This window comes from Thalia democratica, chromosome 7, assembly GCF_965202585.1.
Source record: "Thalia democratica chromosome 7, ktThaDemo2.hap1.1, whole genome shotgun sequence".
Classification (NCBI taxonomy): domain Eukaryota; kingdom Metazoa; phylum Chordata; class Thaliacea; order Salpida; family Salpidae; genus Thalia; species Thalia democratica.
In genome coordinates, this window is record NC_139171.1 from 29,773,105 (window position 1) to 29,787,355 (window position 14,251).

At 27.1% G+C, this 14,251-nt stretch overlaps 1 protein-coding gene across 1 annotated transcript; it reads left to right on the plus strand.

Annotated features, from left to right (window-relative positions):
* Window positions 1-234: 234 nt before the first annotated feature.
* On the plus strand, window positions 235-11,987 carry LOC145840772 (protein phosphatase 1 regulatory subunit 21-like). Its single transcript, XM_082948101.1, has 12 exons — window positions 235-460; window positions 5,834-6,013; window positions 6,709-6,801; window positions 7,109-7,348; window positions 7,575-7,781; window positions 8,594-8,766; window positions 8,991-9,137; window positions 9,946-10,177; window positions 10,325-10,552; window positions 10,752-10,847; window positions 11,164-11,338; window positions 11,648-11,987. The coding sequence occupies exons 1-12, from the start codon at window positions 245-247 to the stop codon at window positions 11,845-11,847; spliced, it is 2,187 nt and encodes a 728-aa protein (XP_082804227.1). The 5' UTR covers window positions 235-244; the 3' UTR covers window positions 11,848-11,987.
* The last annotated feature ends 2,264 nt before the right edge of the window (window positions 11,988-14,251 follow it).

Here is a 14,251-nt window from a genome sequence, read left to right on the forward strand (position 1 = left end):
ATAGTTCAATTATTGATACTTTTGCATATCTTACTTGTGTATGTACACGTTTTACATATAAATTTTTACACATAACTTTGATTGAAAAATAACTCAAATTACCTCAATCATCTTTTTCTTAATTTTTTTCAGTAGAAGTTTATAGTTTCAATTCTTCATAAACTAAAGTTAAAAAAAAAAGTTCATAGTTCAGTTTTTCATTACACTTAAAAAAAAAATTTCTTTCAAGGAAATTTAATTAAACATGACGGATTTGAACGCAAAGTACCAGAGGTTGGCGGCGGAATACGGAAAGATGAGGGGACAGGTTCAGGTGCTGAAGAAGGCGGTGGTTGATCAGAAGGAGCAAATCAACAGGTGCCAGGATGAAGTCAGGTTGAAAGATCAGGAAGTAAGAAGGAAGGAGCAGGAGATTGAAAGCAGCCAGTTCAGGAATCAGCAGATGAGCAGGAGGATTCAGGTTGGTTTTATTACCTTTTCTCCAATATTTAATGTTTATGTTCAAAGTAGTTATAGTGTTTGAAATCAAAAATATTTTATGCATTTGATTTTTTTAGACCATAAGGTCTAACATTTACAAAAATAAAAGTAAACTTAGGGTTGCAAAAAATCCTGGAAAGTCCTGCAATTTGAGAAATTTTGATAAAAACCTGGAGTTTTGAACCAAAACAACTAAAAAAACTTGGAATCTGAAACTATTTTTACATGTAAAATAACAAAATATCAGCTAGATACAAAAAATATATCTAAAAGTTAAAAAAGTTATTGTAGCTTTACAGTATCTTTTCAATGTTGTTATATTATTTAAGACATTTAAAAAAAAAAGTTTAATTTTATACTAAAAATGGACCAAAGTACTTCTTTTTGAAAACCTGAAAGAAATATACAAAAAAATAGTAACCCTGTATGATTTTATTATAAATATTTGAGTATAAACTATAATAAAATAAAAAGTTTCATATAGCTTTTGAGATATAACCAATTTTATTAAAAAAAATGATACAACCAAATGAATAAAAAAAAGTATGGTCAATTTTCTCTGAACTTTGAAAAATTAAATAAAAACCTATCTCAACATTCATTTTAAGGCAATTTACTTAACGTTTTTAGGAAATGTTATTTTTAATCTTACTAACAACTTGTGGGATGCAAATTTTTGAAAAAAATGTTCATTTTGTATAAAAAAAAAATATTTGAATAAGATTTAAATTGTAACTGAAGATCCCTTAAAGGGTAAAACTTAGTTTTGCAAATAAAATTTGGAGTAATTAATATTGTATATTTGTCTGCTTATTTTTAAATAAGTTAAGAACTATTTTTGTTCAATTTAGAACCTCAAATATAAATCTATAGAAGAAAAGGTTTATTAAAATTTTGTTTCTTACAAATTGTATAAAATTTGTTGAAGATCACACTGAGAGTTTTAAAACAGTTTCTTTGAAAAATAAGGGAGAAGACAAATTTTTAATCAAATAGTCAATTTTTTTCTTAGTTTGCACCTTCCATAAAAAAACAATTTAACTATCTAACCTTGATCTCTTACCTCAAAAATTGCAATAGTGTTTTTTAAAACGAACTTAAATACACATTTTCTAATATACAAGTTGTCAGTATGCCAGTTAAGTTTTAAAATCAAAATTAAAAGATAAAAATTTTATAACAAAAAAAACAAAATCACAAGGAACCCTTTTGTTGCCTCCAACTTTGACCGGCTATATCTTAAAAATTATTTTGAACTTTCAAAATCTGTAAAACGCATCTTGTAGCTGAGTATTTGTATACTATATAAAATCAGATTAAATTTCGTAAAAGTGTTTCCCCCCTCCACGACCTTAAATATTTTCAACAGTTTATAAAAGCAAACAAACTTTATTATTTTAATTTTATCTTTAAGTACGTATTATGAAAAACAAACAAATATCAACTTATACTATATTGAAAATGAGTAGTACCTTAAACAATGGTACTCTAACTTTCATAAACATATGCACAGTTAATCCTAAAGAAAAAGTTATGTGCACACAAGATTCTTAAGCGTATAGGTTTATTAAAAAAATCTTTAGATATCAGTTTTTTGCAAATGTGACTTAATTGCAAAGCTTAATATTTCTTAAAATCTATCAAGAATTTTGGTTAAGGTTTTAAAGGCATAGAAAGGTTTAGCTTTTTAGACAAATATTTACAGTACTTTAGTTTTTTTTTTGAATAAAGATTAAAGTATGATATAGTTATATTATAAGTTTTTTCAATTATTTTTGAGATATAGTATTTTTTGTAAAAAGTTTCTGATACAACAAATTTATAAACCTTAGTAGTTTCGTTGTCAATTTCTTGGCAGCTTTAAGTTTCTTCTAAAATCAATCTTAATTTTTTGTGTTAGAGACGACCTTTAGTTTTTGGATGAGTTATTCTCAATTTTTAAGGAATAATTAATATTTACAAAAATATGTTTAAAAAATTATTTTAAATTCAAAAATAAAAATTTGATGATCAAAGAAAAAAAGTGTAGTTTTCTTTATAAAAAAATAAGAATCCTTTTGATATTTTGTTCAAAATTTTTTAGAGACATAAAATTAAAAAAAAAAAAGAGTCCTTAAAATTTGAAGATAAAAAAAGAAATAGACATTTTCAACATTTTAGTTTGTACCTTACATAAGGAACCTATAAAAACTCTAAAATTTTGATCGCTTATGTTATAATTATAAAGGTACAGTGCTTCCTTGCTAATCCGGCCGGTTTTAGTCGAGAAGTCAACTTATTTACTTTAGCGTTTTTAGCGTTTAGTTTCATTTTACTTCGAAAAAGTATTCATTTCACGTTTTATAAGTATGCAAGCAATATATTGTTACGTCATAATAAAGTATCATTTGTATAATCTTAAGTTTTTTTCATACTTTTCCCGCTCAGTTGTAACAAACTTGTTTATTATTCATTTGCAATTTTTCTGTCTTTGCTAAGCAAGTTACACTTTAATATACTACAATCAACATATCTGGTTAAAAAATGGATAAGACAGCAAAGAAACGAAAACGTGTTCAACTAACAATTGAAAACAAGTTAAAAGTTTGCTAAATGGCAAACAATAATGTGCCTAAAGCTGTTATAATGAGCCAGTTTAACATTGGTAAGTCAACTTTAAATGACATTTTGAGAGGCGAAGAAAAGTTCAAAAAGTTTAAAGCCGAAAAGGAGGAGCTGGGACTAATTGGAGCTGCTAAAACAGCAAAACGAGCAAAGCTCTTCCATGCAAAATATAGACCCTTCAGAAAAAACTCAAGACAACGAGTTTGTACAGCAATTTGCGAGATTAAATATCACATTTACAGAAGATGATATTCAAAGATGGATGAGTTGCGATGGTCCTGGATATGAGCATATGGACGAGCAAGGAATTGTTGAACTGGTTACTGGGGATAACGAAAAAGAGGCTGTTGAAGTTGTTGAAGATGAAATTGGTGTTTCCTAGCCTTTTAAGTGTTTATTTTCTCATGCTGAAGCCATGCAGAACATGGACGATTACTTCACTTACTATCGTTGCCAACCAGAAGCCACACCTGAAGATGTGTCAAAACTCATCCAAGTTCGTGAGTTTTCTGCTAAGAAACGAGAAAGCACTGTAAAACAATCTTCCATTCTTTCTTTTTTCAAAAAAAAAAATCTTAATTTAGTTAAAGTGTTAACAGTGTAGTTTTTTTTTTCCATTAATTTTGAACTTATAAAATTTTGTTTCGTTTAGTTTTGTCTGTTTTAATTCTTTTTTCTATGAATAAAGTAAAATAAATTAGATTAACAGAAATTTTATAGTACGTTTTGTTATATACATTCATAATATAACCAAGGTAGATAATTTGTAAAAAAAGCGATATTTTGTTCTTATCCGGCCAAAGACAAATCCGGCCGTATTTTCAAAAAAATCTTGGCCGGATTAGCGAGGAAGCACTGTACTATGAATTAATAAAAATGGAAAAACTTAACTGGCATACTGACAACCTGTCTAATAGAAAACATGTATTTAAAGTAGTGTCTATTCATTAAATTTATAAGTGTACTATACTAAATTCTCTCTATTAGGGTTTTCTAAACTCATTTCATAATAGCCACTTTCTAGAAAAAAAAAACAGTTGTTTTCCTTTCGCCTATTTACTAGTTAGTAAACTATTTAGTTTTGCCCCTAACTACAATTTTCCCCTTGATAGCCAAAATCATTATTGCCTACTTTGAAAAACACTGGATTAAGCCACAAAACACAAACTGATATTACAAATTTATACTGCACAGAACAGCTTTATAATTAAAAGTTGTTCTTGAAATTTACTTTGGAGTTAAATTCATTGACCCCAGATTTTTTTAATTTCAATAAAAGACTTTAAAAGTAAATAATGAACTCAAATACAGTCATGTTAATTTTTACTGATCTGAAGGAGAAGTAATTTGTAAAATAATAATTTAACTTGATTTTTTAGTTAAATTTAATACATAAGAAAATTTCTTTATTTAAAATTTTGTGATATTTATTGAATATTTAACACTATTTTATAAAACTAAAACTTTTCGTATTAAATAATAGTTCATTAAAGTTAAAAATTTATCAAAAAAGTTTAAGTGGTTTAAAAAGTATTAAGTAAGTCTTAGAGTGTAGTGTGCTTACTTTGTTTAATATAAGTTTTAAAAATTTTAAAGTGTTTTTCTAAAAGAAATGTTTTAAAACTTTTTTGTTTAGTGTATAAAAAACAAATATAAGTATCATAATAGCATTTATCATTCGTTTAATCATTGAAATTATTACTTTTATTTCTATAGTTTTAAATACTTTATAGTAATTAGATAATAAACAGTTTTTATTGATTTAAGTAAGGTTTAATATTTTATGCACAAAATAATTATCTTTAAAGTATCACTGTAGTTTACTCATTAAGTATGTTTTCAACACAGTCTTTAAAGTTTTATTATACTTACTTTTTTACAAAATATCTAACTATATTAGTTTTGGTAAAAAAAATATAAATTATTGTGTTTTGTTTTTTTAATCTGTCAAGCAATCATTAATGTATAATTTATATATTTCCATTAACTAATATCTTCACAAACTTTTGATTAAAGTAATTGATGTTTTAGAAAGTTTGTTATATTGTTTCACATATTTGTAAATTATTCCCCAAAAAGGGTGCCCAGTCCAGAATAAAGAACTCCTTAGCTTCTCTAATTTTTTGAACTCAACACACTCCAAATCTGATTTCTCATATAGTTTTCTCATAAAATTCTCATGTTTCTTTTAATCACATTCACAGTCATTTTTTTCATAAATTATCATAATTTAAACAATGACCCTTACCATTTTTCTGATATTTGTTTTTCAAAGCAGCTTAAAAAGTTTAAGTAGAACAGTTTTTTTCCACATACTGTGTATTTTTAAAGAAGAATATTCGTTTTTTCAATTTCACTTTTGTCTATTATGTTTTTAAGGTAGGGACTTAAAACTACTTTTTATTACTGTAATTTTTGTCAAATTAAATAAATAAGTGTATATTATTTGAAGTTTAATCTACTTGCTGAATGTTTAGATTAGACTGCTACTTTCATTTTTAATTGTTTTATATAGATATCCTCCAAAAAGTATAAGATACCATTTAATTGTGGATAGGTGTATCAAATATATTACATTGCTTTTTTTGTGATTTTATATCTAAATTCTATAAGTTTTTTTGTTTATTACTAACAACTTATATGGATTTAAAAATGGAAAACATAGATTTTGCGAAAAGCAAAATTTAGTTATAATTTAAATAAATTTACTGCTAGTAAAATTTTAATCAAGAAAATAATTCAAACGCAGATCTTGCAAGAGGAGATAGAAGCCAAGCATCACAAATCGAAAACAAACGGTGACACTTCATCATCAGGTATGACGTCACAACTAGCTTTCGACGACGACTTGAGGCTGAAGATTGACGAGAACGAGCGACTACACAAGCAGCTGTACGAAGTTGAACTCAAAAACAGAACTATTGAACAGGTTATTATTATAAAACTGCTGTTTTCTCAAAAGTTTTATAACACTTTGAAACGTTGTCTTATTTTCGTGGAAGTAGCTGGGTCTTATAAATTAAGGGCATAGGAGGGGGGGGGATCAATCTTGATTTTTACAAGTTGATTTTTTTTTAATATAAATTTGTTGAGCTATCAGATATTTTCAACCGTTTAAGAAAATTCAACGTAATATTTGAGATATAAGCGATCAAAGTTGGTGACCTCAATAGGTTCCTAATGGAAGGCGCAAACCAAAAACGCGAAAAAAGACTATTACATTAAGATTCTATTTTCTCCTTCATTTTTTGGCCAATCTTCTTCAAATCTATACCGAAAGTCCAATATTAAATTTTAAAATCATTTTATGGTGTAATTTTTTTAATTAAAAAAAATATCTTTTAATAAAAAAACCAACTTTTTTTTATATATTTTAAAAATTGCAACATTTAAAAGTCTTTTAAAATATAAATAGAAAATTTTCTGAAAGTTTGAGGTCTCTAGCCTAAAAAATGAATGAGAAGATTTTTATTGATTTTCAAATTTCCAAGAAAATTGATCCCATAAATTTGCTACTTCAAGTAAAGTATCATTGTAAAACTTGTTCCAATATAAGCTTGTTTTTAACATTATGCAATATTTCAATAATGCAATGATAATTAATATCTTATAATGCAATTTCAGGACTTCAATGATCAAATAGTTGGATTAAAAGCAAGTTTGCAGCAAATGGAAGAAAAGTATAGAAATCTTGAAGTTCAACACAATGATTTACAAGTATCTATATTTCTAATTACTATTAGGACTCTAAATAACTTATTTTAAAACATTTTAGGTATATACACATACCTTTAAAATTAAAAATTGTTTTTAACTAGAGTATACACAAAAAATATTTTCTAAATTATGTCTAAAGTTTTGCTTCATAATATTTCTTCCGTTTTTGACTTGAAAAAACTTCTAAATGTTAAAGCTCGATTTTAAAGTTGTTAAACGTTTATAAGTAATGATAACTTCAGTTTGAGAATTAAACAAACTCTTGATTATTTAGTGCAGTAAACACAACTAAAACAAAATAAAACAGATGAAATACGCGCAAGACAAGTCCCTGCTTGAGAGCAAACTGCTGGAAGTTGAATCCCGAACATCGGAACAAGCCAGAATTTCCCGCCAAAAACTCGATGATGCGGAACAGCGCGCCAAATTGTTGGAAACTGAAGTCGAATCGACCAATCGGCAGTTGGAACAAGTTTGCGTGTTCAACGATTGCAAGAATGCCGAATACAACAAGTTGAAGATGGTCTGCAATGACAAGCTGTTGCAGGTTGGTTTTAGAATAATTTTCAAATCAATCTATTTGATTAAACAAATGAAGCTAATTATGTACATAATAGTACAAGGTCGACACACATTCGTGTTTAAAAAAAAAACTTTTATGTTATTTTTGTATAGTTTTAAACAGTAAGCAATCTGTAAAGGTAAAACCAAATAAGTGCGATGCAATGAGCTACGTAACTCTGCAGATAATTGACAAAAACAAGTTTTTACAGACGAAACACAAGCAATTCACATCATCGTTACAAAGTTCACTGCAGCAACTTTTCGCCAACCTGGAAAACTTCCACTTGAACATGGCTACGAGGTGCGACAATCACCCAGTGGACATTTTGGATGGTGGCAAGCTCGTTTCTCTGCACAAGGAAATCCCGGGATTGTTGAGGGATTTGATGCTGCAGTTTGAAACTTCTTTCTGCGAAGTTAGTTGATAATATTTTTGATTTTGTTTGCTCTTTATTTTTTTGTTAAATTACCATTCCATAGTTTAATAGTTATTTATATCCTTTTTTATTTCATAATCTTATAATAATTGCTTTGACGCAATTGATTATCATAATTTTTTTCTTAAAATTTTGTAGGAAATATTAATTTTGTTCATAATAATATAGGCATTTACTTTTTTGTACATATTCAAAGAAAAATCTAATTTTTTATAAATTTATTACCAAGTATATTTGAGCGTTGTAGTTTGCCATATATATAAACATTTATTATCTTAAGTATGATTCTTTTAAATTGATAGTTTTTTCAATTGACCAGGGTTGCCTGAAAACCTAGAAAAACCTTAAATTAGAGAACTTTTGAAAAAAAATCAGAAAAATTTGGAATTTTTAACTATTTTAACATTTTAAGTTGTAAAATTTCGATTTGACAAAAAAAGTCTACCATACAGATTAAAAAAATTTGTCAACATCAAATGTTTTTATTAAAAAACACATTTAAAGTAGCTTTACAGCATCTTTTTAATATTTTTATACTATTTAACACAGTTTCTTACCTTAAACTAAACTGTAAACTAAATCAATCCCAAAAATGTGTACTTTTTAAAAACCTGGAGGAAATTTCGATAACCTGGAAAAAATTTGCAAAAACATTTAGCCACCCTGATTCTTATATTTTCAAGAAAACTTATTTCTTAACAAATTTAATTTTCTTTTACATGTTCATTTATATTTCTAATGATAAGAGTTTACGAAAAGTTATTTTAATGATACAACTAATTCTTCTTCAGACGGATGTTAGCGTGGTTGTTCACCAACAAACAGACGAACTTGCCGAAAAAATTGACCGCTACAGGGCGCTACTGAGCCGTATGAAGCCTTATCACTTTGTCCACTTGCAGCAAGATTTCGATTCGTCACTCTGCGTGCCCAGACTGCAAAGTTACAACGAGCAGCAGATCAAGTTAATATTTTAAAAATATATCCTATATATTATTATATTTGATCCTAAGTTATTATATAATTTTGCTAAACCTTAGTATACAACAAGCTCTTATTCAAAGAAACAGTTTGTACATAATTTTTATAGTCAGTGTACATAACTATTAAAGTTTTTTTTTTACTTTATATGTTCCTTAAATAAATATACTATGCACGTACTTAACTATTATTAAAACAATAATAAAGGATTCACGAGTCGATGTTCATTAACACGGACAAAATGCTGCAATCGGCCGCACTGCTGTTGAGAAGTGAGTGCGTTGGAAACGAAAAGGAAATTTTGATGAGAATTGTTATGTGTGGCGGACAGCTCAAAACTAACTTTGAAGAACTGTGAGTTATTAGTGTTTAAATACCTATCTTTATAATGTTCACGATTAGTCTCTTACACTGCTTAATTATTAATAGTACTTTAATGTAATCTTTCAAAATCTATTTTTGACTGGTGTCCAACTTACTAACTTTTAAAATTGCAAGTTTTTATTATATTTAACTTTGTTGTCAGTTTTCTAGTCTATTTAAAGTTTTTATTAAATTTTAAATGAGTAAATTATTTGAGAGTTAGATGAAACGATTATAGTTTGAAAAGTTTTCATTAGTTTTATGTGCCAAAGCTATTTGTAGAGATAAACGATTTAGAAATTAAAATAATTAAAAGACAGCATAGGACCATGTATACAAACATACTAACTTATAAGATGAGATCTGAAAATGACATAGATATTTTAGATCAGGGTTTTTCAAACATTTCTTATAACGACCTCTTAAAATAAATTAAAAAAGCAATATCCCCTACATTAAGATTTCCCAAAAAACTACCCTATAACCCTTTTTTGCTCTTAAATCACCCACTCCAAAGTATCTAGTAAGAGTTTTAATTTATATCCTTATGAATCCCTTATGATCCCTCTACTAGTCACGTCAATTGGCCCCTTTGCAGCTTTTTGGGCAGTCAATTTGCCCGAAGTGGGCCACCTGATTTACGTGAAACCCTGTTTTAGGTATTGATTTTATCCAAATCATATTTATGTATAAAAAAGTCATTATAATATTACAGTACTACTAAACACAGAAACAGCTTAAGAACAAGAACCAGTTATTTTTGATAATCATCAGAAAGTAAATCAGATTTTATTTTTAGGAGCAAACTGTTGAACTCGAAGATGGCGTTGGAGCAGCAGCTTCCCACCTACAACTCGGCAAACCAAGACTGCAACGAGTTGCTCATCTCGTCTTGCATGAATACTTCCATGAGATTGGCCGACGTGTGCGCGCTCATGCGGAACAATCTGGACTTCACGGTCGAAGTGCTGCGGCATGGTGGCAACCGGCAGCACGCAATGATGCATGAAAATGCACGCGAATATTTAAAAGTTTGTTTGTGTGTCTACTTCAGGTAACATTATGATATTACTTTGATATAACTATTTTACCCTTAACCATTAATACTGTGATTCTGACCTCAGTCAGCTTAAATGTCTTATACAACTCAGATGTTTTTAAACTGATAATTCAAACAGCAAGTGAACGCGATATGCATGGATGAGATGGACTCACCATCTGACAACACAACAGAAGATCAGATAAATGAACTCCAACGCTTGCTGAAGAAGTCGGAAGTTGAAGCGGAACAACTGAGGTGCAAGTTGTCGGGGGTTGAAGAGGAGAGGGAAAAGATGAAGCTTGAGAGAGAACTTGAAGGAATGAGATTTGAAAAGAACACAAGGAACGGAAGTTTTAATAACGATGTTGGTTGTTCTAAAATGATAATTTTAATACAAACTTAATTCAGACTTGATAAGAAAAAAAGCATTATTGAGGTTAAATATTTTTATTTACATAACCTAAGTTATATGATTGAATTGAGTATGAAGAATATTTATTGTGAGGTTATTAAGATTGTGTTTTAATCAAAAATAAACAAATGAAAAATTTTATGTTTAACAGCAACTCACAACACCGACGAGGATTAGAACTGAATCAAATATTCCAACAGACGCTACATCTCTTGGATCATTGTTGTCTTCGCAGGGACATTCAGATGTAAGTTAATGATAGATTATTTCCTTCGTATTCAAGTTTCATTAAATTAGGAATTCTTTAATTCATTTTTTGTCAATTTATGGTTTTATACGTATATTAAACTCTACCTTGAAGAAGATATAGTTGGAGTTAATTTAAATGTATTATTGTTGTTTAAAAAAAATTTAAATTAAATTTATATTTAGTTTTTGTTACGATGTGATCTATTACTGTTTCGAGTAGGCCTAAAGTTTGATTTTTAGTGTTCCAGATATAAGCTTCCACGTGATACATAAAAATTAAAACACCAAGTTAATTTTCCTGCCAAATTTTTCAGGATCGCGAGGAGGCGATCAAGCGTCACATGTGGTCGCGATTGAGTGAGTGGCGGGAAAAGTACGAGCACGAAGCTTCGCAGGGTCGTCACCACCAACTGCAGTGCGATAATATGAAGAAGCATTTCGTCGTCAACAAGAAGCAAATTAAAGACTTGAGAGAAAAAATATCTGAAGGTTGATGGATATTTTTAGTTTACTTAATTGTTTAAATAAAGAAACAATTAGAATACGGGATTATATTATTATAATTTATATTGGTATATTGACATTAGTTTAAATTTTAGCATCTAGTATTTTATAAATTAGAAATTTCTAATAATTTTTAAACCAATGTTTCGCCCTGTTGGGCTCTTAAGTTTTGATTACTTTTATTATAAAGCAGAACTGGTGTTTTACATTTAAATTTAAGAGGCAAAAAAGAGTAGTTAAGATTGAAGGAAAATCTTCAAAACATGTAAACAAATAATATCCTATTTAAATCAGGCGAGAAAGAACAGTTGAGATTGAAAGACAAATTGCTGACAACCGAGAAGAACTACGACGGGCAACTGAAAGCGATGAGCGAACATCTGGCAGCTCTGAACGACAAGATAAGAACGCAGCACGATCAAATACACGACAAAAACGATGTCAGTACGAGCAGTAAGTTGCCTGGTAAGAAAATTAGGGGACTGTTCAAGTGAATTTCATTATGTAGAATGTTCTGTTTTGTTGTTTTTTTCGGTGATTGTACTTCATTATAAAATTTTCTTTTGTTTAAAAATTTTTTTTTTAAATATTTGAAAAGTAATAAGCCTGGTATAATATTAGAAAGCTGTTTAAGTAAGAAGTTATTAAAGTAATTAATTTTCAAGAAAACTCTGTCTTATGTACATAATTGTAAATTGACTTTACTTACGATTTTTATACGAGAAGTTATAAAAAAAAAATTGATAGTTGTTGTTACTTAATCTTATTTTTTAAAATCATTCTTTTTTTGTTATAATTTATTTAACTTAAAATCTTATTGGTAAACAGCATTAACATAAAAATAATTTGCGATAAAATTGGTAAAGTTTGAAAGTGTTTCAAATGTAGTGTTGGAAAAACTCAGATGTTTTACTCATAAATTGTCATATGTTAACTCTGTTTATTTTTTGTAAATTTTTTTGTCTATATTTTATAGAATAGTGTTTATTATAGATGACAAAAAAGTTTTTATTATTTTTTATATTCATAAAGTTTTCATTGTGTTACTTATATATGTTTCCAAAGTTTCTTTTTATATAAAGAGCTTTTTTCATTAAGCAATGATCCAATTTTAAATTCCTAGTCTTTGTTTTAAACTCATGAAATATTTATTTTTTTATTTGTTTTTATGAGTTTAGTAGTGTCTTCAGTTTGACAAATGTTTATATTTGTTCACATTAATTCAAACAAGCATTAAAAAAAGAATAATTTATCATCCATTCTTTAAGTCTTATAATTTAATTTTATGAACATCTCATTTGAACTTACTAAAGACTATTCTATTTTGATCATTATGTTTTACATTATTTTTAACAAATGTACATACTTTACTACCGGTTTCAACTGATAACTTTTTAATTACATAAAAGAAAGAGTATTTTTTAATCAATTAGTAGTGTAATGAGAAGTTTCTGTTAAACATGACTTAAGAAATATTTCTCTGTAAGTTTTATAAAGTCGTATCTTAATTTTTTTAAATATTATTAACTTTTTAATGTTTTTAGACTGTGGGTAATAACACGTTTTCTTAATTTTTAAACTGTACTTAAAACATGTATTTCGAGTTCTAATTTAAAGCTTTTATTGACTAAGTTTGTTTAGTACTTAGCATATTTTGAATACCAATTGGTAAAAACTTATAAAAATATTGTTTTATCTATGATTCTTTTTCTTTTGAATAACTTTATTTTTAACTTTTAATAGGTTATTTAAATTAGTTTTATAGTTTTTATTAACTTTTTACAAGAAAACAGTTTAGTACGTCTTTTTTTAACTTTTTTTATTGTGCAATCGTTATTATTGATTGCTTTTATAAACCATTTTAAATTTTTAATAGCATTACTCATAGATGCATTATAATTGTATTTATTTGTTTACTTTTGATAGTTTCAAGATTTATATCTTTATGTTAGCAAAAATACAAAAATTCATTCTTAAGTATAGCTGCTTTTATAAATTCTTATAAGATAATATTTTAATGTAACATATACTATTCAAACTTTAATGTTTTTATGGTCAAATGTTCTTTTTTTTGTCATGTTTATATATATATGTTTTTATTCAATCAACATATAAAACATTATTTTGTTGCATTTAACTTTAAGCAATCATTTTTCTAGTTGATTTTTCCGACTGAATATATAATACCAGAGAAAATTTTATATATATTTTAACTAAGGTTTTTTTTTTAAACTTTTGTAATTTAATTTTTCTATAAGATTTCTTATGTATGGTCCTATGTTCTTTATAATTAGATTAAACTTTTCTAAAGTGGTCGTATTGTTTTATTAAAGTATTTAAAGGTTTTAATAGCATCTCATAGTTTTTTGTTTAATTGGAAAAAATAAAATATTCAAAAAAATTGCACACTTTATTTATTTTTTTTTAATATATATAAACAGGTTTATACAATAGATAAATTGGTGTTTTATTCTAATAATAATATCTGCAAAATGTATTTTTACTTATAGCTTAATACGAAAAAACTTGTTTTATACATTTTAAAGTCTGGTATTTTCATTAAAAAATGTCAGATAGCAGAATTAGTAATTCCAATCAACATTGAAGTTGAACATCTTAAAATTAAAATAATAATATTTTTGTTAGAACTATCAAAATATTTTTAACTCCACTAAATTTCTTCCTTGGAGTAAATGTAAAAGCTTTGTCTGTTCGTTGATCGTTATATGTAAAAGATAAAAAAAATTTCAATTAGTACACTAATTAACAATAATTCTTAACTTCAATAAACTATAAACAAATCAATAAACAGTTTCTTGTTTAAATTTTTTAAGTCATTAAAACTGTTTATACTGGTAAATCAATTGAGTACTTATATACTTAAACTAATTATAAACA

Excerpts from the sequence above, each read along its gene's own strand:
- LOC145840772 (XM_082948101.1), top strand. The coding sequence starts at position 245 with ATGACGGATTTGAACGCAAAGTACCAGAGGTTGGCGGCGGAATACGGA. Across the intron at positions 6,802-7,108 it reads TTCAACACAATGATTTACAA|ATGAAATACGCGCAAGACAA; the intron begins GTATCTATATTT and ends AAAATAAAACAG. Across the intron at positions 9,138-9,945 it reads AAAACTAACTTTGAAGAACT|GAGCAAACTGTTGAACTCGA; the intron begins GTGAGTTATTAG and ends TTTTATTTTTAG.